The sequence below is a fragment of the Hyperolius riggenbachi genome, chromosome 12 (genome assembly GCF_040937935.1).
Source record: "Hyperolius riggenbachi isolate aHypRig1 chromosome 12, aHypRig1.pri, whole genome shotgun sequence".
NCBI classification, from domain to species: Eukaryota; Metazoa; Chordata; class Amphibia; order Anura; family Hyperoliidae; genus Hyperolius; species Hyperolius riggenbachi.
This window is the reverse complement of record NC_090657.1, coordinates 114,056,887-114,084,224: the sequence shown is the minus strand read 5'-3', so window position 1 is coordinate 114,084,224 and position 27,338 is coordinate 114,056,887. Positions and strand designations below refer to the sequence as shown.

Sequence of the window (27,338 nt, the reverse complement as noted above, 5' to 3'; positions counted from 1 at the left end):
ATTAATTTTTTTGTTTTGTTTTGTGAAGATCCCTACCAGTCTAATTAACCCCTTGTGTCACTTATACGTGGCTTTAAGATTCATGGACACCTGTAATGGCTGCTGCCCATAGCGATTGAATGCGATCACTAGAGCGACAGCTCAGGGATTCAACACTGTATAGATGTGTCGCTATGTTGTTGCCTGGCAATGCATCTATACAGCTTTGGAGTCCACAAAGTGTACGCCATAGCGATCGCATGCAATCACTACAGGCGCACAGCATGAATGATAATGGTGCGCTACATGGCCAACTAGTGATGAAATATGAAATACTGTATATACTGGGACAAGCCAAATAATGTATTTTTTAAATTGTTTTAAAACTGTGGCACATATCATGTAAAAATTAGGAAGGGTGAACCATGAAAACATTTGTAACAAACTATGATTACAAGAAAGTTTGTTTTGTGAGTAAGACTGTAGACACAATTGCCTATATCATCCTTTATTTTCACTTCACATTTTCTTTAAAGGTTTTAAAGGTTTAACGTGGAATACATTTCATTAAAGAGAGCAGTAGGGTATTGTACCGTGTTAGCCATCAGTAAAAGCAAGAAGTTTTAAATCAGGATGATACCATTTATTGGCTAACTACAAATGAATAAGAATAAACAAGCTTTCGGCCTTGCAGCCTTCGTCAGGTTTACATCCTGTTAGTTTGCAAGCTGGTGGTACAGACAGCTTATATACATGCAACATCAAAAGGGAAAACAGATATTTTTTTCAAGCATAAATACGTCATTAAGATGACTTAATACAAACAGACCATCTAAATGGGGTAAGATAAGGATCCTTGTTTACTCCATTGCTCACAGACCTGGTATTAGTATTGACCCAAAGGTATTGTAAACTCTTAGTTCACAAGTTCAGCTAGAGTGGCTGAGACAGTTCATATATCATCAATCTCATACCAATATAGAAAGTTGTTGTCCTTATTCAAACCCTTCTGCACAGCTTTGAACCAATTTATAAATTTTGTTTCTGCTATTAATCGGTCATTTGACATTTTGAAGCCGCCCTTCAGGGCAGTGACACGAAGATCATCCATGCTGTGTCCGTTGGACCGAAAGTGTGTAGCAACTTGGAGTCCAGATTTGGTATCATTAATAGTGTGCCTGTGTCCATTCATACGTTTGCGCAGTGTTTGTCCAGTTTCTCCCACGTACATAACATTGGGGCATTTAGCACACATGATCAGATCTACCAGATTGGTGGACCCACAGGAAAATTTACCTTGTACTCTGTACTCCTGTTGTGAACCTGGTATCGTTACCCTGTCAGTGGAGTAAATGTGTCTGCAGGTCCCACATATTTTTTGTCGGCAGGGTGATGTTCCGTTTTGTTGAGTCCTATTCAAAGAGCTCCTGACAATCATCTGTTTTAGATTGTGTGGTTGCCGATATGACAAGAGTGGAGGTTTAGGGAATATCGTTCTCAGTCTGTGATCCTTGTGTAAAATGGGATGAAGTTCCTTAGCAATCCTCCTTAAGATTTCCAGTTGTGGGTTGTAGGTGACAACCAAAGGGACACGTTCCTCTTTCTGGTTTTGCTTATATTTCAGGAGTTCAGTCCTGGGGATGTTGCTGGCTTTCCTGATTTGGACCTCAGCCATGGGAGGACTGTAACCTTGTTTATGAAAGTGTTCTTAAAGAGACTCCGTAACAAAAATTGCATCCTGTTTTTTATCATCCTACAAGTTCCAAAAGCTATTCTAATGTGTTCTGGCTTACTGCAGCACGTTCTACTATCACCATCTCTGTAATAAATCAACTTATCTCTCTCTTGTCAGACTTGTCAGGCCTGTGTCTGGAAGGCTGCCAAGTTCTTCAGTGTTGTGGTTCTGTGATGCATCTCCCCCCTCCAGGCCTCTCTCTGCACACTGCCTGTGTATTATTTAGATTAGTGCAGCTTCTCTCTGCTCTATTATCTTTTACAAGCTGGATAAATCCTCCTCTGAGCTGGCTGGGCTTTCACATACTGAGGAATTACATACAGGCACAGCTGTATGCACTCTGCAGGAAGAAACAGCCTGACACTTCAGTGGAAGATAGCTGCAGGGGGAAAGAAACACACAAATGATCTCTTGAGATTCAAAAGGAAGGGTGTATACAGCCTGCTTGTGTATGAATGTATTTTCTATGTGTGGACATACTGTACATCAATCTACTTCCTGTTTTGGTGGCCATTTTGTTTGTTTATAAACAAACTTTTTAAAACTGTTTTTAACCACTTTTAATGCGGCGAGGAGTGGCGAAATTGTGACAGAGGGTAATAGGAGATGTCCCCTAACGCACTGGTATGTTTACTTTTGTGCGATTTTAACAATACAGATTCTCTTTAAGGTGATCCAGGTGCTTGTCTCTGTCCATCCTGTCAGAACAAATCCGGTTGTACCTTATAGCTTGGCTGTAAATTATAGAGTTCTTAATGTGCTTGGGATGAAAACTGTCATATCTTAGGTATGTGGGACGGTCTGTAGGTTTGCGATACACAGAGGTTTGTATGTTGTTACCCCTGATGTATATGGTGGTGTCCAGAAAGTTCATCTCTGTGTGAGAGTAGGTAAGTTTCAATTTGATTGTAGGATGGAAGGCATTGAAGTTCCTGTGGAACTGGAGAAGATCATCCTCACTTGCGGACCAGATGATTAAAATATCATCAATGAAGCGGAAGTAGGCCAAGGGTTTTATGCCACATGCATTGAGGTATTCCTCTTTGATTTTGGCCATGAATAGATTTGCATACTGTGGAGCGAATCGCGAACCTCTGTGTATCGCACACCTACAGACCGTCCCACATACCTAAGATATGACAGTTTTCATCCCAAGCACATTAAGAACTCTATAATTTACAGCCAAGTTATAAGGTACAACCGGATTTGTTCTGACAGGATGGACAGAGACAAGCACCTGGATCACCTTAAGAACACTTTCATTAAACAAGGTTACAGTCCTCCCATGGCTGAGGCCCAAATCAGGAAAGCCAGCAACATCCCCAGGACTGAACTCCTGAAATATAAGCAAAACCAGAAAGAGGAACGTGTCCCTTTGGTTGTCACCTACAACCCACACCTTGAAATCTTAAGGAGGATTGCTAAGGAACTTCATCCCATTTTACACAAGGATCACAGACTGAGAACGATATTCCCTAAACCTCCACTCTTGTCATATCGGCAACCACACAATCTAAAACAGATGATTGTCAGGAGCTCTTTGAATAGGCCTCAACAAAACGGAACATCACCCTGCCGACAAAAAATATGTGGGACCTGCAGACACATTTACTCCACTGACAGGGTAACGATACCAGGTTCACAACAGGAGTACAGAGTACAAGGTAAATTTTCCTGTGGGTCCACCAATCTGGTAGATCTGATCATGTGTGCTAAATGCCCCAATGTTATGTACGTGGGAGAAACTGGACAAACACTGCGCAAATGTATGAATGGACACAGGCACACTATTAATGATACCAAATCTGGACTCCAAGTTGCTACACTCTTTCGGTCCAACGGACACAGCATGGATGATCTTCGTGTCACTGCCCTGAAGGGCGGCTTCAAAACGTCAAATGACCGATTAATAGCAAAAACAAAATTTATAAATTGGTTCAAAGCTGTGCAGAAGGGTTTGAATAAGGACAACAACTTTCTATATTGGTATGAGATTGATGATATATGAACTGTCCCAGCCACTCTAGCTGAACTTGTGAACTAAGAGTTTACGATACCTCTGGGTCAATACTAATACCAGGTCTGTGAGCAATGGAATAAACAAGGATCCTTATCTTACCCCATTTAGATGGTCTGTTTGTATTAAGTCATCTTAATGACGTATTTATGCTTGAAAAAAATATCTGTTTTCCCTTTTGATGTTGCATGTATATAAGCTGTCTGTACCACCAGCTTGCAAACTAACAGGATGTAAACCTGACGAAGGCTGCAAGGCCGAAAGCTTGTTTATTCTTATTCATTTGTAGTTAGCCAATAAATGGTATCATCCTGATTTAAAACTTCTTGCTTTCATTAAAGAGACAAGCAGAGAACATTAGTGTTTAAACTGAGTCTGAAGTGTTAATAAAACAAAACCACAGATACTCACCTAAGGAGAGGGAAGGCTCTAGGTCCTATAGAGCCTTCCCATTCCTCCTATGATCCTCACATTCTAGTGCTGGATCCCCCGTTAGCAGTATCCAATCGATGGCTCAAAGACTGCTCACTTCCGCCGCTGCAGGAGGCTTTGGCACCCTTCAGGAGCCCGAGTGTTCCCAAAGATGTTCTGATCCGTACTGCTCATGCGTGAGCACGCATTTGCGGCGGAAGTGAGCAGTCTCCGACCCATCGGTCGCAGACTGCTAAAGGGAGGATCCAGTGCTTGAATGCGAGGACTTCAGTAGGAATGGGAAGGCTCTATAGGGCCCAGAGCCTTCTCTCTCAGGTGAGTATCTGGGTTTTTTTTGTTTATTAACTCTTCAGACTCCCTTTAAATAAAATTGTAATCACTACATAATGTTTACTATATTATTCACTAAACTTATTGGTATCAAGAATGATTACACAACACAATATTTACAAGGAAATGTTAATTTGACTTCTTCTGTGTGCATGGTTATGACATAACATATACTTCCAGGAGGCTGGCAACAGCATGCATCCTGTAGAAAATTCCAAATGGAAGTCCAATGTTGACAATTGCTATCCACATTGAGTCGCCATAGAAGTTTATCTCTCTGCCATTTTCAAACTGGGGACGAGCTCCAAAAGCTGGGATAATCCAAAACTAAGAGAGCAGAAAACAGGTTTATTTGAGAACAAATATAACAAGATAAAAAGCAAAAAAGCAAAATTAGGGTGCTGAAAATTGTTCATAAGGGTTCCTGCTCTATGTAATTTATTACTCATGCTGTAAGATGAGAAGATGTGAGCAATCCAATCTGCAAAGTAATTACTGTTTTCAATACATACACATACATGCTATTTGACCTTGCAGCCAGTATGCATATTCATAACATAACTAGCTACAAATTGAATTCTTCCCAGAATTGATAATTTCCTTTTTTCCAAACTTCCTTTGCCTTTATCTACCAACCTGACAATAGAGAGAAATGCCTTCTATACAAGGCAGTGAGCTAACAGCTGTACAGCTCTGAATAGTTGATACCAAAATGAAAAGAAAAAAAATCTGGGAGAGAAATACATAGGGCTTGATTCACAAAGCTGTGATAACTCTTATCACGGTCGCACTAGCATTTTGCGTGCGCTGTAACGTTTTTGTGCGCAAAATTGAATTCGCGTTTGTGTGCAAAAAATGTTATGCGCGCTATAACGCTAGCGACCGTGATAAGAGTTATCACGGATTTTTGCATCAAGCCGTAGAGATGAATAAAGTGATGAAACTGCAAATTGCAAGTTAAAGAGGAACTCCAGTGAAAATAATGTAATAAAAAAAGTGCTTCATTTTTACCATAATTATGTATAAATGATTTAGGCAGTGTTTGCTCATTGTAAAATCTTTCCTCTCCCAGATTCACATTCTGACATGTATTACATGGTGACATTTTTACTGTGGGCAGGTTATGTACCTGTTTCTAGCTGTTCTGGCCTTGCAGACAGCTCTAAACAGCCATTTCCTGTCTGTGAACATTGTTACATTGTGGCAGTTTGCCCAGAGTACCGTACGGTACCAGAGCCTCTTGTGGGAGGGGTTTCAGCACAAAATCAGTCATACAGCGCCCCCTGATGGTCTGTTTGTGAAAATCATTATATTTCACATGTAAAAGGGGGTATCAGCTACTGATTGGGATAAAGTTGAATTCTTGGTCGGAGTTTCTCTTTAAGACAAAAGTAGAAGGCGCCCAACAGAAAAAAAGAGCCAAATTAAAATCTTATATGAAAAAACTCACAAGGAGTATCACTATAAAAAGATTTTTATAAACTTTATTTCATGAGCACTCTGACAAACGCGTTTCTCTGCAACAGCTGTTTCCTCAGATGAAGTTTGTGCCAAAATAGCAGGTGTCCAAGTCATGGATGGGTCATGGACGCTCTCCTGACCCGGACACCTGCTATTTTGGCAAAAACTTGACCTGAGGAAGCGACTGTTGCCGAGAAACGCGTTGTCACAGTGCTTATGAAATAAAGTTTATAAAATCTTTTTATAGTGATACTCCTTGTGAGTTTTTTCATATAAGATTTTAATTTGGCTCTTTTTTCTATTGGACTCCTCCTACTTCTGTCTTATCTTAAAATACCCTAAACTTGTGGGGTCTGTACCACACAATTCTATTGTGAGATACGATTTTTTTGGGAGCAGCTACCAGACCTCTACACCTGGAAGGCCGAATGAAGATGGTACTTCTCCACATGCCTATATGAGTGGTTGCATCTGGTGGCAACCCTCCTTTGTGAGTATATATTTTTATCACCTTTACTCATTTACTACAACTAAACGATATTACACCAGATTGGGCTCCTGGTGTCCCCGTGTCTTTTTTATTTTAATGTTTTTACCAGTGCAAAATTCAAGTGAATCTTTCCATTGACAATACAGAACATAGTGAAAACGTTATTAGTAATGATTATCGCAATAAAAAAAAATAAAAAGTTAAAAAAAGTTATCTGATTTTATTGCTTGTAGTACTGTGGGAAAGATACATTTCTTGTTCTTGGTGCAATTAAAGAAATTCACTTGCTTCTGCTTTCAGTGACAACAGTCCATAACATGGAAAAAAATTCAAGGTATAAATTACATAGTTACATAGTTATTTTGGTTGAAAAAAGACATACGTCCATCGAGTTCAACCAGTACAAAGTACAACTCCAGCCTGATCCCTCACATATCCCTGTTGATCCAGAGGAAGGCGAAAAAACCCTTACAAGGCATGGTCCAATTAGCCCCAAAAGAGAAAAATTCCTTCCCGACTGCAGATGGCAATCAGATAAAATCCCTGGATCAACATCATTAGGCATTACCTAGTAATTGTAGCCATGGATGTCTTTCAACGCAAGGAAAGCGTCTAAGCCCCCTTTAAATGCAGGTATAGAGTTTGCCATAACGACTTCCTGTGGCAATGCATTCCACATCTTAATCACTCTTACTGTAAAGAACCCTTTCCTAAAAAATGGCTTTTAGCCATTTTGTATTTGAGCGTTCACTTCTACTGCTTTAAATATGCTTTCATACTTACTGAGCCTCCCTGCATGAACCATTGATTTCCAGAGGGTCCAACTGAGCAATGCCAGCACTACCATAGGTGCAAAATGGGCAACTGCTCCAGCCCCCCTCCCTCAGGTCTCCCCCTCCTTAACTTTATTATAACACCTAAGATCACTTACCTGTTCCAGCCAGTGTACAATCCTCCATATGTCCGTGGCTCTGAGCACTCCCATTTTCATCCTAACAGGGTCAGCTCTCCTATGTGACCCTACGTAGTCCTACATGACTACATGCCTACATAATAACACATGCTGGTTCATTGAAAAGAGGCACCCCGGCGAGACTGGAGTGCATGGAACCATGGGCGTCTGGAGGAGCATGCTCTGGCTGGAAGGGACAGGTAAGCCACTACACTGCAGTGGTCCTGGGGGTGAAATAAAATTGGAGGGAGACCAATGGATTTTAGTGATTTTAACATTTTAGCTATGTCTGTGTTGATTCAGCAATACCTTTATTACCACTTGTGACCCCTCCCAAGTGGTACATATATGTTTTTTGCATTAGCAAATGCTTAGGTGCTATTTTATTCCGAAAAATTATTTTCTGTACCACATAAAACCACAGGGTCTGCACCATCTAAATTTTTTTTTTCAAAAATGAATAAGCCAGAAGTTTTGAATCAGGATGATACCATTTATTGCCTAGCTCAGAGGTAAACAAAAAGTAAGCTTTCAGCAAATAAAAAACCTTCTTTAGATGTTGTTCCTGTATATTAACAAAATGTTAAAATACACAACTTAAATACACTGGACATTCGGAGGAGAAATATTCTATGCAAACATAAATAAATGTCAGCAACAAAATATGTTAGGGTAGATAGAGGAGAGAGTACACTCCAAATGACCACGTGATTCAATATATTATAAAAATACAAATATTTATTGGAAACCTTAATAAAATAATTTTTTCATAAAAAGTGTACACCCACGAAGTGGTCGGCCGACCCTGCACCCTCATCCATCCAACCAACCACATACACATACAGCCAAAAAAGTTCAGTTGCAGTGATCATAAATAAATGTCATTAGATGCCTTAATTACAACTTCAGGAGGGTTTCACAGGGATGCTAGCTAATTTATGGCAAATAGATAAGACCACTTGTTTGCTAAAACATCACATACCACAGACTCTGTGTTGTGGGGAAACATCATAAATTCTGAGTTCAAATGTAACTAGGCAGAGTACATACATTATTTGTTAAAAGCTAAAAAGAGTTGTGGCATTTACAGCCCACCTTACCAGTGTAACGATTGTGGAACTTTCTCCGTGATCGGCGCACAACGCGTGCGCCGATACGGCGGAAATCCTCCACAAGCGTATAATTGCAGGAACCCAGCAAAAGGTGCTACGCACCCGTAGAGGGAAATTCCTGTCGGCAGATGGCGCTGAGGAGTGCAGAGGAACCAATCCTCTGTACCTCCACAGATGCCAGACAGGAATTGTACGAAGCGCAGAACGCAATCGCAAGAGAAGCGATTGCGAATGAGAACGAGCAAAGGGACAGGTTGTATGTGTGTGCGCCAATCTAGTCGCCACCCCGCGACAGCGCACACACAACAGCAGATACGAAACAGGAACGCAACCGCAAGAAAGGCGGTTGCCAAAAGTGACACAAGGCAGATCAGAACAGAATACAAGGATAGCAAAGGCACAGCAAATCATACAATGAGGAGATACGGAAAATAACAAACGCTAACTGAACGCGAACACCGCACTCATTCGCAACAGTGCACGCGTTCATGTGCGGTCTCCACGTGATAAGCACAATAGAGACAAGCACGCCTAACTAACCATCGACAGACAAACATGTAACAGAGGACGCGAGCGCTTGCTTAACGGTTACCTCACCGAGCCTCCAGCAAGCGTTCGTAGCAGACAAGACAGACACACGAAAAAAGGGACAAGCGAGAGATAGGATCCACAGCACTAGCAAAAGTGGCTAGCGCGATCCAGGAAGACAGAACAGAAGGATCCACAGTACTAGCGCAGGATGCTAGTGCGATCCGGATACAGAGTAGCAGAACAGAAGGATCCACAGCACAAGCGCTAGGCAAGTGCGATCCAGGCAGACAGAGTAGCAGAACAGAAGGATCCACAGCACTAGTGGAAAGTGGCTAGCGCGATCCAAGGAGACAGAACAGAAGGATCCACAGCGCTAGCGCAAGATGCTAGTGCGATCCAAGTGAGACAGATCAGAAGCGATAGCTGGTAGCAACCGCTGCACCAGCTATACTCCAAGAACAGAGATCAGAACGATTTCCTGTCGACCACCGCTGGGACAGGACAATCGCAACAGAACAAACAAAACAGATAAGCAATCCTAACTGCACTAGGAAAACCTGCCTAGCGCAGTTTCAGAAATTACTCTAAGCTGAACTTCAAACAAAGAGTAAGGCTGACACTCCTCCAGGAGTGTTTCACAGGAAGGAATCCTTATGACCAGCCAAGCATTGTGGGAAACACATAGTACTTATAGTACACGCCTCCAATGAATGTGGCAAGGCAACTTTCATGACAACGTATGCAAATTCTTCAGCAAGCACAAGCTGCAAAACTGACAGAAGCTCTCCGTTCCAGAGTCCTGCAGCATGCAAACCTAAACAATGGTCAAAAAGCTGCCTGCCTGCACAGGCAGCTGAGCAGATCATTACAGTACCCCCCCCCCCTCCAGGGTCGAATTCCAGACGACCCTCAAAACTGCTATTAGCAAAAGACTCCAACCGAAGACTCATGAAGGTCGGGACAGCCCGACAAGGTCCAATTCCAGAGTCAGTCCACCCGAAACCGACCTCATCGGAAACAGAAGCCACCGAAACATGCCCATCAGCACTACAAGTCTCAGCGTAACACCCATCAGGACTGTGGATACCAGAGAAGAAGCCACCGACACCCTCCAGACAATACCCACCACCTTCCAAGGAGCGTCCGAAAATACCAAATCTGCCACAAAACCTGTTCGAAGTGTCTCTTTCAAAACAAAAGCCGCTGTTGATCGTATTCAGGGTACCAAGCAAAACTTCTCTCGGAATCTCCCAGAACGTCTTGAAGCTCCGCAGAGATTTCAAGAAGCCAGAACGCTCACCAGGCTCACATGGAGAGCTACCATGCACCCCCATGGAACCTATGACAGTTCCAGATTCAGAATTAGCAGGACACCCATCAAGATGAGGACTTTCAGGGACCACTTCTGGGCATGCAAGCAGGCAGGCTAAATCAGAACATGTCTCCACCGAGGAAGCATCTGAGTACGCTGGTAACCGAGGCACACTTGGGCTTTCTGGGTCACAGAGCACACTGGGGTACACCAGCACAGGAGAAACCTCAGGACACGTTGGGGAACTGCCAACCTCAGTGTCCGGCACGACCAGACCAAAACCAGGACCGGGCAGAAAATCATCATGAGTAGAGGTCACAGGTACTGGCATTTCAAAAGAAGACTTGGTCTCAGGTTTAGAGATCTCAATGACTGTAATAGTATCTGACAGAAATTCATCATTGACTACCCATGACTGAAGCGCCACCAGAGCTGAAAAGGTAGCCAGCAAGGCAGCAATGCCTACGGAAGAGGGCAACACCTCAGAAGGACTTGGGGGGCAGGAGACATCTCCTACAAGTTCTGCACCCTTTGGGAGGAACTCTGAGACCTCCAGAACATCAAACAAGACCTCAGGAACATCATTTTCCAGGTTTTCTAAGAAGGATTCTGAACTATCCATGTTACAGGGCTGAACATTAAATACCTCCTGCAGGCAGGGCAGATGTCCCAGGAATGGTTCCACCATAACCTGAGACTGAACTTCATCATAATTAGCGGGATGTACAGGAATATTTACTGGAACACACACTGGCTCCCTAACTTCATTCTCACTGTACCCAGAATTCTGTGTGGCAGTCAAACTAGCTTGTAACTCCAAAACTGCAGAAAAACAGGTGAGTATAGTGGCAATACCTAGACGAGCCTCTAGGGACACTGCAGGGGATTCTAAGCAAGGCCACATTGACTCATCCAGAGTACAGGGTGCAGAATCAGCACTTCCCTCAAAGCAAGAAAGGGGCTCACAAACGTCAGTGTGAAAGGAAAACATGTTTTCATTCATGGTACACGGCAGGTTCAGAGAAAGCATCTCTGAACAAGGCAAAGAAGGTTCAGCATCAGATTCGCAAAACCGAAGCGCTGTCTCACTCTTAGATTCGGCTAACAATGTTGAATCCGAGGAGTCAGAACGCAAAACCTGCGAATCAAAAATCACCTTAGGTTGTGAAACTGATGCTTCCATAGCGCAAACCTCCGCGATCTGCGGGGCAGACTGTAAGGTGTTCAGGACAGAAACACTGGGGCAACTGTCACCAGGCAATGGGCCCTTACAGGTGTTAACAGGGTGAGACAGAGACTCATCTGCAGAAGAAATAGCGACATCAACAGAATAAACTTTATTAGGCATATTAATTTTACTTTTGACGCTGCATAGTCGAGAAATTTTCCCCATATCAGGGTCACAGACGGAAGATCTCAAAGATCTGTTTCTAAATGACAAAGGATCCCACACATCCTTGAGGAAACCGGTAGACTCATGCCGATCACAATCTGCAGTAACATCCGAGAAACAGGCATCAGATCGCACAGATTCAAACTGCACACTGTCAGGAGCGAATCCTTCAGGATTCGCACAGGAATCAACCACAGCGGCACACTCATTCATTTCAGATTGCACAAAGTCAAGACTCACATGCTTTACCCCAGAAAGGCAGGAACAATCATCCGAGAACGATGTCTTTTTATTGGAATCAATCGGTTGGTGTGTGTGCAACTCATCCAAAATGGTTTGCCATACATAGATCACCAGATCCACATCATCCTTGTCACATTTATCGGAATCAATCAGAAGGTACATAGAATCGAGACAAGCATTCAAGACATCTTCGCTTTTTGCGATGTAAAAATCGCTAAAGGCTTTCCAATCAAAATCAAATTCCTCCAGCAAGGCCCCAACATCCCAGGAAGCAAATGGGGGTTCAAACAGGCCAGTATCCAGAAAATCTCCATATGGGTGGAGATCAGGAACAAGAACAGATTTTTTAACTGCTGTAATATAGTGTGCGATCCTACCTATAATAAGATCCACATAAGCTTTGGATTGGGGCAACAAAACCTGAGACTGAGAAGTCTCTCTGAAATCATCACATGCAAGTGCTTTCCCTACTTCAGAGTTTACAGACCTAATTTCTTTATTTGTAGTTGCTATGGGCAACGGATTTTTCCGCTGGGAAGTCTTCCTAGATCGTTTACGTTTAGACTTCGCAGCTCTGGATGGCTGCTTTTTGGATGAAAGAGTAGATGGAACAGCTGATTGAGCTGCTGACAACAACTTATTAAGGGGGTATGGTAATTGAGGTAATCTCAGCCAATTGTGAATTAAAAAGGCCAAGAATTCCAGGGGTCTTTGACTCAGGGTGGTATGATCTAACACATCATTAGCCCACATTGACATTTCGCCCCCCAACAGAATGTAGACCATTTGGGAGGCCCAGGTAGACACAGGGGTGCATTGGAATATAGGGTTCGCCAAAAGTTTAGTGCACTCAGACAAAAACTCGTCTGCTGACTCAGGTTCAAGATTTTTAAATCTTTTAAAGGTACTAGAGCCATACTCGACAAAATCGTACAAATCGGAAATTCCCTCTACACTGGGAATTTTGGTTGGGCTGGTCATACTGTAACGATTGTGGAACTTTCTTCGTGATCGGCGCACAACGCATGCGCCGATACGGCGGAAATCCTCCACAAGCGTATAATTGCAGGAACCCAGCAAAAGGTGCTACGCACCCGTAGTGGGAAATTCCTGTCGGCAGATGGCGCTGAGGAGTGCAGAGGAACCAATCCTCTGTACCTCCACAGATGCCAGACAGGAATTGTACGAAGCGCAGAACACAATCACAAGAGAAGTGATTGCGAATGAGAACGAGCAAAGGGACAGGTTGTATGTGTGTGCGCCAATCTAGCCGTCACCCCGCAACAGCGCACACACAACAGCAGATACGAAACAGAAACGCAACCGCAAGAAAGGCGATTGCCAAAAGTGACACAAGGCAGATCAGAACAGAATACGACGATAGCAAAGGCACAGCAAATCATACAATGAGGAGATACGGAAAATAACAAACGCTAACTGAACGCGAACACTGCACTCATTCGCAACAGTGCACGCGTTCATGCGCGGTCTCCACGTGATAAGCACAATAGAGACAAGCACGCCTAACTAACCATCGACAGACAAACATGTAACAGAGGACACGAGCGCTTGCTTAACGGTTACCTCACCGAGCCTCCAGCAAGTGTTCGTAGCAGACAAGACAGACACACGAAAACAGGGACAAGCAAGAGATAGGATCCACAGCACTAGCGAAAGTGGCTAGCGCGATCCAGGAAGACAGAACAGAAGGATCCACAGTACTAGCGCAGGATGCTAGTGCGATCCGGGTACAGAGTAGCAGAACAGAAGGATCCACAGCACTAGCGCTAGGCGAGTGCGATCCAGGCAGACAGAGTAGCAGAACAGAAGGATCCACAGCACTAGCGCAGGATGCTAGTGTGATCCAGGAAGGCAGAACAGAAGGATCCACAGCACTAGCGGAAAGTTGCTAGCGCGATCCAAGGAGACAGAACAGAAGGATCCACAGCGCTAGCGCAAGATGCTAGTGCGATCCAAGTGAGACAGATCAGAAGAGTTAGCCGGTAGCAACCGCTAGGAATCCTTATGACCAGCCAAGCATTGTGGGAAACACATAGTACTTATAGTACACGCCTCCAATGAATGTGGCCAGGCAACTTTCATGATAACGTATGCAAATTCCTCAGCAAGCACAAGCTGCAAAACTGACAGAAGCTCTCCTTTCCAGAGTCCTGCAGCATGCAAACCTAAACAATGGTCAAAAAGCTGCCTGCCTGCACAGGCAGCTGAGCAGATCATTACAACCAGCACATGAAATACAATGAATTGTGGCATTACAAACACTCTTACCAGTACACAAAATAAAAAATAAAAATAATTGTGGCATTTATAACCCATCCTACCAGCCTAAGACGTTAGAATTCTCCTGAAGTTGTAATTAAGGCATCTAATGATATTTATTTATGTTTATAAAAATATTTTTTTCTCAGAATGTCCAGTGTATATAAGCTGTGTGTTTTAACATCTTATTAATATACAAGAACAAAGCCTGTAGAAGGTTTATTAGCTGAAAACTTACTTTTTGTTTACCGCTAAGTTAGCCAATAAATGGTATCATCCTGATTCAAAACTTCTTGCTTTTACTGATGGCTAACACGGTACAACACTCTACTGCTTCAAAAATCTATAAAATGGTTAAAATACAATCTTTATGGCATTAAACATCCCTTAAAATATTACATGTATAGGAGTAGGATAGATCTTCAAAAGGACATAAAAGCCAGTGCTCCACAAACAGTTATAGCAAATACAAGTCGTTGTTGCAAATTCTATGCTTGCATGTGAAAAGTGTTTGGATGCTTTCCTAACTTTGAAGAACATCCACAGCTATAGCTATGCAAAGATAATATTTTGAGCCAGGGAGAATTTTTTTTGAATGGAGGTGTAGTATGGTTGAACTTGGGTTAGGTTAGGGTTATTAGTTAGTGGATAGTGACAAATTAGGGATATTGATGGATGAGTATATTAGAGAGAGACATAGTATAAATATTTTCTGGTAGGATAAGGCATAGATGACAATTTAAGTAGAGTTAAGCATTTCCAAGAGAAGGGGTTTAAATTGGGTGCAAGTAACTTGAAGACAATAGGGGGAGGTTGGGACTAAACACTTGTATAGCTTGGGGTAGGCTTAGATCGTGAGTGCCTCTGTGGTACTGATAACATAACCATGTAATCTTTAAGGTGCTAGGGAAGAAATAAGTGATATATGAATTAATAATGATAACATTTAGGATAAGAAGTTGATGGCTTTTTCTTTCTTTTTTCTTTCTTTTTTTTTTTTTAGGGGGGGGGGGGGGTAGAGGATTAAAATCAGCACAAGAAGAGGAGAGTGGGAGAGAGAGAGGAAGAAAGAGACAGGGGAAACACTTGGTAGGGAGTGGGGAGGGGAATAAAAAGGGAGATAGAGTGAGGGACACAGAAGAATGGGAAGAGAGGGAGAGCAGTGTGGAAAAGAGAAAGAGGGATTTAAGAAAGAGGGGGAGACGCAGGAGGGAGGGGGAGATAATGAAAACGGAGAGCCTGGAGGGCAGTGGCTGACTGAGGGGGTGGCGGAAAGAGGGGGCCACTCCGGGTGTCACCATGGCAGGGGGTGACACCCGAGTCCTCCTGCAGCCCCCCAAATGCAGAGTATTGCAAACGGAAAACGTATTGTTAACTTCCCTGCTCCACTGGCAGAGTCCAGCGATGTCCGACATCCTGTCAACACTCAGCTCTTCCCCTAGTGCTGGCTTCTAGAGATGTTGCGAAAATCAGATTTTGGGTTTGCGAACATCGAACCCGAATATCTGGAAAAAGTTCAGATTCGCGTGAACCCGGTGGACCTCCATAGACTTCAATGGGCAGGTGAATTTCACAAACTACAAACACTGTTTCTGGCCACAACAGTGATGGTAAACTAGTTTCAAATGCTCTAACACCTGGACACATGGCAGAGGGGGATCCATGCGAAAAATCCCACCAAAAATTACGGAGTTGACGCAGAATAAGGTTTTAATCCCTAAAGGTCACAAATCTCAGTACATTACCACATTTGAGGAAAAGAGCTGCTTTAAAATGTCCAGAGTGGTAATGTAAGGGTTATGACCGCTTCACACTGACAGACCACAGACAGACTACATTTACCGAGATTGAGCGCTAACAGGGCTATTAAGTGTGTGGGTGCTGCATGTGCGCTCAACTGAGGCAGACTGGCTAAGTGTGCAGCTGAAGTTGTATTTTTTTCTTGGGCCTATTTGTGAAAGGTATTGATAAAAAACATTTTGAAATTTATTTATGTATACAAAAGTTTATTTATAACAAATTAAAAAATACGAATTTATTTATAAAAAATAAAAAATGTCAAGGTAATATTTATATAATTTCAATGATAATTTTCAAAAAATCTTAAGTCAGCACGTGTCAGGCTGGCAGCAGGCCTGCCTGCCATTCGTGGTGGGGGTGGTGGTGGTGTCACTCCAATGCAGAGCCATGGAGTGGAGGCTTGCCATTGGTGTTCAGTGGGTGGCAGGCTGGCAGCAGGCCTGCCTGCCATTCGGAGTGGTGTTGTCACCACCAACTCCAATGCAGAGCCATGCAGTGGAGGCTTGCAAGCAATGAAATGCAGGCTACCTGAACGTCCATCATGGTGTCTGAAGAACGAAAAAATGAGAAGGGAGGGTGGTAGTGGGAAGTATGGGTGAACTGGCACCCTACTTTTTTTTTTAGTTTACCTTGTTTAACAAAGTTGATTTTGAAAAATTTTTTTGTTTTTGACATATTGAAAATTGAAAAAAACTTATTTATAAAATTCTACAATTTTTTTTTCTGAATTGTTAAGACAGCAGGTATCAGGCTGGCAGCAGGCCTGCCTGCCATTCGTGTTGGTGGTGCCACCAATTCCACTGCAGACTCACGCAGTGGAGGCTTGCAAACAATGAAATGCAGGGGCCGCCCATGCACGTTTTTGTGGGTTGTTTATGCACTTTCACTTTTTCCGTGCATGGGCATAAAGCTACTCCCGTGTAATCTTTCAGCTTCCACGTCAGCAGATGGATTGAAGGTGTGCGTTGTGGCCGCTCTCCAGAAATACAACAAGGTAAATCATGCGCTGCCAGAGAAGATTGGGGTGTACTGACCTGGAGTGTCAGATGGACAGCTCAGTATAGTGCAGAATTATGAGATCCCGCAGTTACAGACCTGCTTTGGTACTTTTGAACAGTGATGCTTACCGGATGAAATCCGAATAAGTTTTAGTTGGATTTCATCCACATAATTAAAGCACCTGAGCGAGTGGGCGAGGGTGTGGAGAGGGTTAAACTTATTCAGCAGGCATCTTCTTTGTGATGTAAGGGGTCAAAGCTTAGCCCAATGATGATGTATGTGGCGGATCGAATAATAACAAGTGCCGACGAAGTGCCAGCGAGCACGAATACCTGATCTTTGCCGAATAGTGCTAGCCGGCGAACTATTCGGGCCTTATTTTCCTGCACTTGTGCAGTCACGTGATGCAGAAAAACATGTTGGGAGCTAGGGGGAGAGCTGAGGGGTGACAGGAGAATGCATCTGTGGACTCTGGTGGGGGAGCAGGAGAGATAACGGCATGGCTTGCTTCTGCTCACAATACTCTGAGGTCTGCAGTAACAGTTAGTGTTAGGTGAAGGTGGTGTGTGGTCAGAGTCTAAGATATAGGTGGGGGTTCTTCCATCAGAAATGCATTGCTGGTTGAGGTACCCCCACTATGCCTTAGAGTGGGTTCTTTGTAAAAGACAAAAAAGACACAGAAAGACTGGGAGCCCGATCTGGTGTATTATCAAAGGGACACCAGAATATATGTGCAGGTAGGAGGAAATATATTCACAAAGTTTGGGTTGCTATATATATATGCAACCACTTTTGATCGCATGTGAGGAAGTACCGTCCTCACTCGGCCTTGCTTCTAGCAGTGTGGTTGGTCGCAGCTCCACAAGAAAAATATGCCACTGGAAAGGCCTTCCAAGTGTGCACTCCCCTAGACAGGGGTAGGATAAACTGGGAGAAAGGTAGGAGGCTCCCGTGGACTTATAACTGTAAGTTTAGTAGTAATTAGAATAAGGTATTAGATTTCCTACCTTAACATAGTAGGACTCATACGCACAGTAGTAGTTGGATTTTTTCAAGCTTTATTGGGGCACAAGTGACAACGCGCCCAGGACCGCGTTGGCACATGGCGCCCAGGACCTACATGTGGATACCTTAGGCACACCTATAGACCTGAGGAAGTGGCTTGGCCGCGAAACGCGTTATCACTTGTGCCCCAATAAAGCTTGAAAAACTCCAACTACTACTGTGCGTATGAGTCCTACTATGTTAAGGTAGGAAATCTAATACCTTATTCTAATTACTACTAAACTTACAGTTATAAGTCCACGGGCGCCTCCTACCTTTCTCCCACTATGCCTTAGACTCTGCCCACATTCACCTAGCACTAAATGGGACCCCCACCACCACATAGGTCTAACACTATCTCCACTTATACCTGAACTTAACACTAACCTCCCCTATACCTACACCTAATACTAACCTCCCCTATACCTACACCTAACATTACCTTCCCCTATACCTGTGCCCACCACTACCCTCCCTCATCTGTGCCTGACAATAACACCCTTCCCACATGCCTAAGACTATCTCCACTTATACCTGCACTTAACACTAACCTCCCCTATGCCTACACCTAACACTAACCTCCCCTATACCTACACCTAATATTACCTTCCCCTATACCTGTGCCTACCACTACCCTCCCTCTTCTGTGCCTAACAATAACACACTTCCCACATGCCTAACCCTACCCCCAGATACACACACACACACACACACACACACACACACACACACATATATACACATACACACACCACGCCTAGTCAGAGCAGTTTCCAGGCTACATCTTTTCCCCGTCATGGCATGCTTATCACGCTGCAGTCACTCAGGAGGGGGAGGGGGGGGGCAAATGCCCTAGGTATGCCACTATTGGGGGGAGAGGTGAAACAGCAAAGTGATATCTAACCAGGACTGCAGTATTCACCTGTCCCTTAGGCAGGAATATGCAGCGAAAGTAAGCCATTGAAATCCTGCACTTTGGAGGAAATATGGCAAAGGGAAAGAGAGAGAAGATAACAGGGTAGGAGGGAGGTCAGGGACATAGAGAGAGGCATACACTGAAGAATAGTAGAGAAACCAGAAAGTCAGCTGGTAAGTAATCTTATCTAAATTGTGGGGAGGTCACCTCACACATTGCTTCTCTCTGCTCAGGCCACTACAGAACTTGGCTATCCATATTATTACCTGCATCAATGGCCTCTGCACACACCAGAATTTCCAGCATCATTGAGCAAATATTCTGATCAGGGGAATTAATAGTTCAGCGCGCTCGGGTTTATAACAGGTAGTGCATACACATAATAATAACAGCCGTCATCAGCAAAAGATGGGAAAGTGAAGCCAACTTTTTGTTTAAAGGATATCTGAGCCAAGCATGAAATTAAGAACTAATGCTACATGTGTGTGGAGGTGTGCAGACTCTTACTACACCTCTCGTGTACCAGCGTCCCATTCCTTTTAGCTATAAAAATGCACTATTTTGTCTGGTAAATCAGCGCAGTCAACGACCTTTGACACGGACATACTTCTATGCACATACACATGTCAGGTGGGCAGCCTTGTGACTGGACTCTCCGCTTGCACATAGGAGGAGACGACAGTGGCGTAGCTAAGGAGCTATGGGCCCCGGCGCAAGTTTTGAATTGGGGCCCCCCAAGCATGCTAGCCATAACAATTGATATGGTTGACCAAAACCTGCCAATGGCAACTACAGTGTCAGAGGTGCAAGAAGGAGATGGGGAACAGCAGGTACCTGTATCTCACATGACATACAGAAAGCAAAGCGATGCCATGCACAAGAGCTGGCAGGTGATGGGCAGAGGAGGATGGACAGCGTTGAACGCTTTTTAGAGGCGAGTACAACACTACTGCTGTGGAGGACATGCACCAGGGACTCAGGGGAAGTTTGAAGCCGCTTCTTCAAACTTCCTCCCACGCAGAAATGACATAATTGCGATGGGATTGGGCCATTCATATCAGTGGGTCATTCGTAAGTCAGGGATCATCTGTATAGCAAGCTCTGACACAGTGGAAGCTGCTGTTCTCTCCATGCTCCCCCCACCCCAGGACATTCACAGCACTCTGTCCTGTGACACCCCTGCCACACATTAACCACTGCTCAGTGGCAGGGAAAGCAGGGTCAGCAGGGGATGGGAGCTTGGAGAGAGCGCCAGCTGCTGCTGTTGTGGGGCTTGCTATACTGAGTATAGCATGTCCAAAGCACCTTTAAAATATCCTTCAGAGCCCCCTATTGGTCTTTTAACAGACCAATTGTAATCCTCACTGAAATGTTAAAGCTGCTCTGGAGCCATGTGTCAGTGCTGTTATTGGTTGTCAGGGCAGGAATCGACATGTGTTGTGTTCTCCATCATTTGAGGATGTTACGTGGGATCATTTCTGCAGATATTGTCATAGAATCATTTCCAAGGATACTGTCGTGGGAGTAACCGAAGGTAAGTATTTATGGTTAATTAAGAACATTAAAAAAAAGTTTCTTGGTTGCATTTTAATTAAATTTTTATGCTTTGTGAAAATTGGAAAGAGGTTATTTTATCAATATACTCATTTCACCTGGGAAGGGGTTCATGGATTGGACAATGTCTCTGGAGGAGAGGGGGGAGGCTTGGCTTCCCCTCTCTTCTAGAGCCCCCCCCCCCCAAATCATGGACCATGTGATGCTGGTATAGCTCAGAGTAGACTACAAGATTTTTTTGTTTTCTTAAAATACGCCTAGTGTTCTGGCATGTGTGGGGGCTTTGATATTAACCGGTAAAGTTGTCAGCCATTAACTTCAACGGAAAAAACGTGAATGGTGAAAAATCGTTGTTCGCCACGAACTGTCCACTGATGAACCTGTTCGTCCATCACTTTTTGCGGGTTTTATTGTGCATCATCCTTAGAAGAAGCTTCCTTCTGGGATAACAGACATGCAGACCAATTTGATGCAGTGTGCAACATATATGGTCACGTCACCCCTTCAACCTCTGCAGCAATGTTGTCACCACTCAAGATTGCAAAGACAACCTGTGAATATGACGGTGAGCATTTGCACTCAGCTTCCTTTGGTTGACCATGGTGAGACCTGTTCTTCAACCTGTTCATCAACCATGGTAAGGTTTTCCCCCTTCCCCTGGGTAAACTGTGGGTTCAGGATTGTGTTTTTATTTTGTCTCTTATTTCTGGTTAAACTTGTTGGATGGATGTCTTTTTTCAAGCAAACTAACTATGTAATTATGTAAATGTCCACATGAGCAGAGTTTTGACAAGCTTCACTTAGGGGCACTTAGGGGTGTATTTACATTGTATCAAAGTGGCATATCTTCAGCGTTTTCCCATGTAAAGGTATATAAAATAGTTACTGTGTTACTCACTTTTGTGAGATACTGTAAAATGAAAAATAAATATATATATATATATCTATCTATACTAATGATTAAAGGTGGAGCGCTCTACATCACATATACCATACATCAACTGTAGAATTGACCCAACTGTCTTGTCAGACTAGATATACTTAATATACAGTAAATTCACAATGCCAATGATATAAAAGTTAATCCAGTCCTCCTGAGAAAAAGTAGATAAATATGTAGGATATACAATATCCCCCTGCAGCAGTAACACTGGTATATTCCTGTGCACCAAAGCACAGTTACACCACGTAATGTTGGTCTTTCTATTAGCAAGTTGCAATGTCCTTCATGATACAAAAGTTCCAACAATGTTCCTCTCACTACCCTGGACAGTCTTCCTGATAGAATACTCTTACCAGCAATCGTGGCTGATTCACTCACAAATCAGCAGAAAGGCATGTATATGATTGTAGTTCCTCGCATCCAAGTAGCCTCCTCCTGGGTTAAACTCAGAAAACATAAATACATAGCGTGATACAGCTCCAACTGGTCAAGCCCATATGCCAAAACTGACTCCACGTGCACCTCCACACAAGTGTCTACACCTCTGTGAACAAAATAAGTGAATTGCTCGCTCACCGGACGTAGTGGCTGATCCTCATACTGACCAGCTAGTAAGGCATATTCATCCCTTTGATGGTCAAGATGTTAGGACCTTTAAGACTCAGAAACAAGCCAACAAAGCGTAACTCCGTATTTAATAATTAAAAGGTCTTTTGGCAAACAGCGGCGGAATTAAGTTCAATACGGAAGAATAGTCCACGGAAGGACGCCATGATGCCGGAGCCCGAGAGGGTGACGTCAGCAATAACCGCGAGAATACCGCCAGCCGTCAGTAGATATTTGCATAGGAGAGGTATATAGCGTCACCACATCCGACCAATGGCATGCCCCTGATGAGTCTTCTGACGAAACCGGTAGGGCGGGGCCTCAGGCGCGGAGTGTGGAGACGCTAGAGGTGGAAGGCGGCGGTCAGGACGTCCTTTTTATATGCGCATTCAAATCTTTTACATTGTAAGTGCACTACTTATGCTTTTAATTATTAAATACGGAGTTACGCTTTGTTGGCTTGTTTCTGAGTCTTAAAGGTCCTAACATCTTGACCATCAAAGGGATGAATATGCCTTACTAGCTGGTCAGTATGAGGATCAGCCACTACGTCCGGTGAGCGAGCAATTCACTTATTTTGTTCACAGAGGTGTAGACACTTGTGTGGAGGTGCACGTGGAGTCAGTTTTGGCATATGGGCTTGACCAGTTGGAGCTGTATCACGCTATGTATTTATGTTTTCTGAGTTTAACCCAGGAGGAGGCTACTTGGATGCGAGGAACTACAATCATATACATGCCTTTCTGCTGATTTGTGAGTGAATCAGCCACGATTGCTGGTAAGAGTATTCTATCAGGAAGACTGTCCAGGGTAGTGAGAGGAACATTGTTGGAACTTTTGTATCATGAAGGACATTGCAACTTGCTAATAGAAAGACCAACATTACGTGGTGTAACTGTGCTTTGGTGCACAGGAATATACCAGTGTTACTGCTGCAGGGGGATATTGTATATCCTACATATTTATCTACTTTATCTCAGGAGGACTGGATTAACTTTTATATCATTGGCATTGTGAATTTACTGTATATTAAGTATATCTAGTCTGACAAGACAGTTGGGTCAATTCTACAGTTGATGTATGGTATATGTGATGTAGAGCGCTCCACCTTTAATCATTAGTATCTATTTCAGGGTGGTGATACCCCCCCATGGTGAAGCGATCCATCACTATATACAGAATCACCAAAAATCTATTGCTCATAGGAATTTATCTTCTAACTTTATCAGAGGAGCGCACTGACCACAGTTATACAAATATATCTATCTATATCCGGTTCAGCGCCGCAGTGCCGAAAATCTCATGCATCCGAGCAACGTTCACCTCCCATTCATTCGCCTAAAACTTTATTGCTACTTATCACAATGAATTGATCTATATCTTGTTTTTTCCGCCACTAATTAGACTTTCTTTGGGTAGTACATTTTGCTAAGATTTATTTTTTTCTAAATCCATTTTAACAGGAAGATTAAGAAAGAAATGAAAAAAATTCATTATTTCTCAGTTTTTGGCCATTATAGTTTGAAATTAATATACGCTACCGTAATTAAAACTCATGAATTTTATTTGCCCATCTGTCCCGGTTATTACACCGTATAAACGATGTCCCGATCACAATTTATGGTGCCGATATTTCATTTAGAAATAAAGGTGCATTTTTTTCAATTTGCGTCCATCACTATTTATAAGCTTATAATTTTAAATAATATAATAACATACTCTCTTGATGTGCATATTTAAAAAGTTCAGACCCTTGGGTAACTATTTATGTTGTTTTTATTGTATTTTTTTTAATTTATTTTTTTTATAAAAAATGTATGTGGGTAATTTTTGGTGTGGGAGGGAAACTGCCTATTTTAAATGTAAAATATTATAATTCTTTAATTAAAATGTATGTGGGTGCAGTTTACTATTTGGCCACAAGATGGCCACAGTGAAAAAAGTCCTGGATGTGAACGATCTCGCATCCAGGAACTAAAAATCAGAGGAGAAGTTTCCTGGGGGCAGAAATACCGCGCTCTCTGGATAGAAAGTGTCAGTATTTCTGCGGGGAAGTTAGATCGGTGAATGGGAATTACATTCCCATTCACTGATCGGGGGGCTAGCGGCGGGCGGCGGGTGCGCGCACGGGCGCACGCCCGATCGCGCGCACCACGCAGGCAAAGCAGCAGTGCCTATCTGGACGAGAAAGCTCGTCCAGATAGGCCGAACCGGATATATACAGTGGGTTGCAAAAGTATTCGGCCCCCTTGAAGTTTTCCACATTTTGTCATATTACTGCCACAAACATGAATCAATTTTATTGGAATTCCACATGAAAGACCAACACAAAGTGGTGTACACATGAGAAGTGGAACGAAAATCATACATGATTCCAAATGTATTTTTTTTTACAAATAAATAACTGCAAAGTGGTGTGTGCATAATTATTCGGCCCCATTTGATCTGAGTGCAGTCAGTTGCCTATAGACATTGCCTAATGAGTGCTAATGACTAAACATGAGTGCACCTGTGTGTAGTTTAATTGCTTTTAAAGAGGTTTGGATGCTTTTCTTCCATTGAAGGACACGCATGGCTATAACTGCTTGTTAATTCCCAGCAAAGTTGATCCAGGCATTTTATCTGACTGCTCCCTGGAGTAGGGAATGGATTTTTTTTTACCCCTTAAAGGTTAATTGACCCAAGCTTTGTAAGGGTTTTATGCCTTTCCCTGGATCAACTGAGATATGTAAGGGTGCAAGAGAGAAATGTACCTAATGCTTACTTACTTTTTTTTCTGGTTTGACTTGATGGTTTGGACTTTTTTCAACCAAACTAACTATGTAACTATATATGTGTGTGTGTGTGTGTGTAGTATAAGTGTGAGAGCAATGACACCAAATTTAACACTCCTGTTCCCCGTTCACACCTGAGAACTTGTAACACCATGAACAATTAACATGACCCCCGCGGTGGAAAGATGTGTAATTGGACAGAATTTTCACATTCTCCAGTTAGGGGTGTCACTTTTGTTTATGACACTAGTTAAATAAACTACAAAGTATGCCACATCTCCATATCCATTCCAATAAATATGTCTCATTTCACAGGAGGAAAGTGTATGGGTATTAGAGATGGCCCGAACCTCCGGTTTGCGGTTCGCGAACCTCCCACGAAAGTTCGGTTCGCGCACACTTTCGCGAACCACAATAGACTTCAATGAGGAGGCGAACTTGGTAAACTAGAAAAATTTAAGCTGGCCACAAAAGTGATGGAAAAGAGGAGGAGGACAACAGCGAAGAAGATGTAGCAGGAGGAGAGGAGGTGGCAGGAGGCCTGCCTGCAAGCCGTGGAGGTGTCACAAGTTTGTCCGCTGCACAGCCACGTACTCCCTGCTTGCCATCGGTCACCAGGTTGACCCAATAGGCTGTGTAAGTTATGTACCTGCCCTAACCATGCTTGGCAGACCAGGCATCCGTGGCCAGGTGGACCCTTGACCCAATGCTGTGTGCCAGAGATGACACCACTTGCCTCTCAACTTCACAATACAGTTTGGGTATCGCCTTTTTAGAGAAATAATTGCACCTTTTCCGCTGCAGTGTCCCAATGGCCACAAATTTACGGAAGGCCTCACAGCCCACCAGCTGAGCTAACAGTTCCCGCCACGCCAGCTGTCAGACGCCGGGCAAGGGGGTGACTGGCAGAAATTGGCTTCTTCCGCTCAACAATTTCCTTCATGGACACTTGGCTGCTGTGGGCAGAGGAGCAGGAACCGCTCAAGGGCAGAGGCGGAGTGGAGGAGGGTGGCTGTGGAGGTGCAAGGGAGAAAGCGGCTGAAGATGCTACACGTGAAGGAGGAAGAGGAGAAAGAGGGTGGCTTTTCTTTTGTGTGCTGCTTTTGCTCAGGTGCTCAGGTGCTCTTCCCATTGCAGTTTGTGCCTTTTCTCTATGTGCCTTCATAAGGCACTTGTCCCTATGTTAGTGTAGGCCTTTCCACGGCTCAATATTTGGAGGCAGAGAAAACAGATGGCATTGCTGCGATCTGAGGCAGACACATTAAAAAATGTCCAAACCACTGAGCCCCCCTGGGGTGATGGCACTATGGTGGCATCAGCAGCTGACGTTGAAGGGCATGTTGGCTGGCTGTCCATAGGTGGCGATACATGGCGTCGGACACTGCCACCAGCTGTTTCTGATGACGAGCTCCCCCTGCTTCTTTCAGCAACTAGTCTCCTCCTACTCCTCTCTGACTCACCCTCTGAACTGTCCCCAGTTCATCTCCTCTATTGGGAATATACGTGGGATCCGTATCATCGTCATCATCATAATCATCCTGCCGAGCTTCGCTTGCCTCAGACGCCTCAAAAACTGCCCCAACAGTAGGTACTTCATTATCTTCACACGTTACGTCCATAGTGTCGCCGCCTAACTCAGACATATGAGGTGGTGTAACTTGCTTAGCGCCTTCATCTGGTTGTAACAATAATGGCTGTGAATCAGTTAATTTCCCACCAATTAACTCCTACGAAGTGTCAAATGCAACGGATGTGGTGCTTGTAGAAGCGCTGGTGGCTGCGGAAGATGAGGTGTTCTGTGTTAAATAGTCAACCACGCCCTGACAATCTTGGGAGTCGATGGGTTGTGCCTTCTTCTGAGCACTGTACTTTGGTCGAGGGCCGCACGAAATCACATCAACACGATCTTGCACAGATCTGCCGGGTGGCCTTCTTCTGGGTCTGCCTCTACCTCTGCCTGTTTTGTCCGTTGTGTCCATATCAAGGGGGATGAAGTGAAAGGTATGCACTGACTTGACTAATACAATGTGCAGTCACACAGGTGCAGTTAACAGGTATGCACGGAGTGGTATATCACACTGCGTGTGCTCACTTAGGTAGGTGGGTGCACTGTGAACAACAGGTAGGTAGGTAGGTACATGCAGTAATGGGTATTACAATGTGCACCTGTCACACACAGACAAGTAGCGGACAGGCACAGTGACACTGCGTGCGCTCAAATCATGAAGGCAGGTGAGTGCACTGTGAACAACAGGTAGGTAGGTATATGCAGTAATGGGTATTACAATGTGCACCTGTCACACACACACAGACAGGTAGCAGACAGGCACAGTGACACTGCCTGCGCTCACGTAGGTAGGTGGGTGCACTGCGAACAAGAGATAGGTAGGTATATGCAGTACTGGGTATTACAATGTGCACCTGTCACACACAGA

At 43.7% G+C, this 27,338-nt stretch overlaps 1 protein-coding gene across 1 annotated transcript in view; it reads right to left on the bottom strand.

Annotated features, from left to right (window-relative positions):
* Positions 1-4,649: 4,649 nt before the first annotated feature.
* The window catches only part of LOC137542195 (uncharacterized), a 438,126-nt gene continuing 415,437 nt past the window's right edge, over positions 4,650-27,338 (bottom strand). Inside the window, exon 12 of the mRNA XM_068263924.1 lies at positions 4,650-4,820. Within this exon, the coding sequence (XP_068120025.1) occupies positions 4,650-4,820 (171 nt within the window). The remainder of the gene's footprint in view (positions 4,821-27,338) is intronic.